Raw genomic sequence first — 1,867 nt, forward strand, 5'->3', positions numbered from 1 at the left:
GTGCGTGTGTGTGTGTGTGTGTGTGTGTGTGTGATGTGGCCTGTCTCGGCACATCATCTGTTAGTTATGCAAGTGTTCCAGCCGCTGCAGCCCGCAGTCTGATAGTTGTGAGTACGCGAGAGATCCCGCATGTGAGCCAAACTCCTGCTGGTGCATTCTGGGATGCTCCAGTCTGGCTCTCTGCAGTTGCACATATACTGTTCATTTACACTATAAATATCACTCAGCGTCTGAGACGGATGATGTAAACGGGACGCGCTGCTGTAATATCATGTGATTATGGAATCGGCTCTCATATTCTGAACTAGTTTCATTATTTTACAGCAGAAATGCTTGCTGCTCAAACACACACACACACACACACACACACGTTTATCTAAATGCATTTATGTACTACTTAATAATAAAGAAAACATGCTAACTAAAGTACGCCGGGGGAGAAATTACATCTTTAGAGAACAGCATTTTATGAAATATATGCATTATAAATCATGCATTTATAATTAATTTGATTTTTACTGGTATTATTTTAATATCATTGACATACTATTATAGTTTTTGTTAATATTTTGAATTAGATTTTTATTCGAATATTTTGTTTTCACTTTAATTTGATTAACATTGTTGTGTGTTTTTGCCGTTTTTATTAGTTTTTGATTTTTTTAATGTCTAAATAGTTTTTATACATTTTTATTTAGTGTAGTATATATAGTTTTTGGTTATTTTAGTACTTCAGGTTAAATGAAAATAGTTAATTTTAGCTAATTGCCAAGCAAAATTTATTATTTTCAGTTTTTTCTAGATTTTATTTCAGGTAATGTTTATTTTAATTTAAGTAGCAAAAATAAAAGTTTTTTTTTTTTTTAAGTTATACTTTTAGTTTTTGTAGTTTACCTATAATCACAGATTTTTTCTTGACCTGTTGTCTTCATTGTTTAATGTATGCTTGAATAAATCTGCCATTAAAACAGGTTTTTATTTTAGCCACAGTTTAAATGTTCATAACTCTGTTTTAATTAGAGTGTCGATTATTAAATAAACGTAATTAATTGATTATTAAAAATATTTGTTTTAGGTTTGGTTAAAAATGTTGTTGCATCACTAATTTTTACACATTTTTCAAGAAATTGTGGTTGTTGTGAGGTCGTTACTAGGCTGTTCTAGTTGGTTGCTAGGTGGTTTCTTCCTGTCTGGCCTGACAAAAAGCCTCTGTGCGTCTGATCACTGAATCTGGCATTGTGTCTAAATGGAGTGTGATTTCAGGGTCTGAGCGTTGGATGGCCGGGCGATAGGGTCAGAGACGGTCTGGCAGGATGAATTCTTTCCCGTCCATGGACAGACACATCCAGCAAACCAACGACCGGCTCCACTGCATCAAACAGGTGAGAGAAAACACATGATCCCCACAGAACCCAGACCTTAAACACACCTTTAGGGTCTCCATTCGTCTCACTGGCCAGTTGTCACTCTCTTCTGAGAGTGTTTTAATAGATTCATGAGCTGTGACGCCCCCTACAGGACACCTGGAGAGCAGACGGGCTGTGGTTGAACACAGTTATTAGACTGCCAGGAACAATAGACAATACTTTCCTGTAGACTAGTGATGAATATTTTTGGATTTCAAGGGCCTTTCACACATTCACACCTCAAAACATATTTTTTCCAAGCATAATGTTTGAGTGTGATTTTCTTTTCTCAGCACCTGCAAAATCCAGCAAATTTCCAGACGGCGGCGTCGGAGCTGTTGGACTGGTGTGGAGATCCACGAGCGTTTCAGCGGCCCTTTGAGCAAAGCCTGATGGGATGCCTAACGGTGAGGTCAAATCAATCAGTTTCAGCTACTTAAAGGGATAGTTCACCCAAAAAT

The 1,867-nt window shown here is 37.1% G+C and overlaps 1 protein-coding gene across 1 annotated transcript in view; it reads left to right on the forward strand.

Annotated features, from left to right (window-relative positions):
- LOC107710195 (zinc finger MIZ domain-containing protein 1-like) overlaps positions 1–1,867 on the forward strand; it is a 45,529-nt gene that overhangs the window by 16,900 nt on the left and 26,762 nt on the right. The window contains exons 2-3 of the mRNA XM_016514936.1: positions 1,264–1,382; positions 1,700–1,813. Coding sequence (XP_016370422.1) covers positions 1,314–1,382; positions 1,700–1,813 — 183 coding nt within the window. The 5' untranslated portion in view covers positions 1,264–1,313. The remainder of the gene's footprint in view (positions 1–1,263; positions 1,383–1,699; positions 1,814–1,867) is intronic.

This window comes from Sinocyclocheilus rhinocerous, unplaced genomic scaffold, assembly GCF_001515625.1.
Source record: "Sinocyclocheilus rhinocerous isolate Xijiao unplaced genomic scaffold, SAMN03320098_v1.1 scaffold477, whole genome shotgun sequence".
Classification (NCBI taxonomy): domain Eukaryota; kingdom Metazoa; phylum Chordata; class Actinopteri; order Cypriniformes; family Cyprinidae; genus Sinocyclocheilus; species Sinocyclocheilus rhinocerous.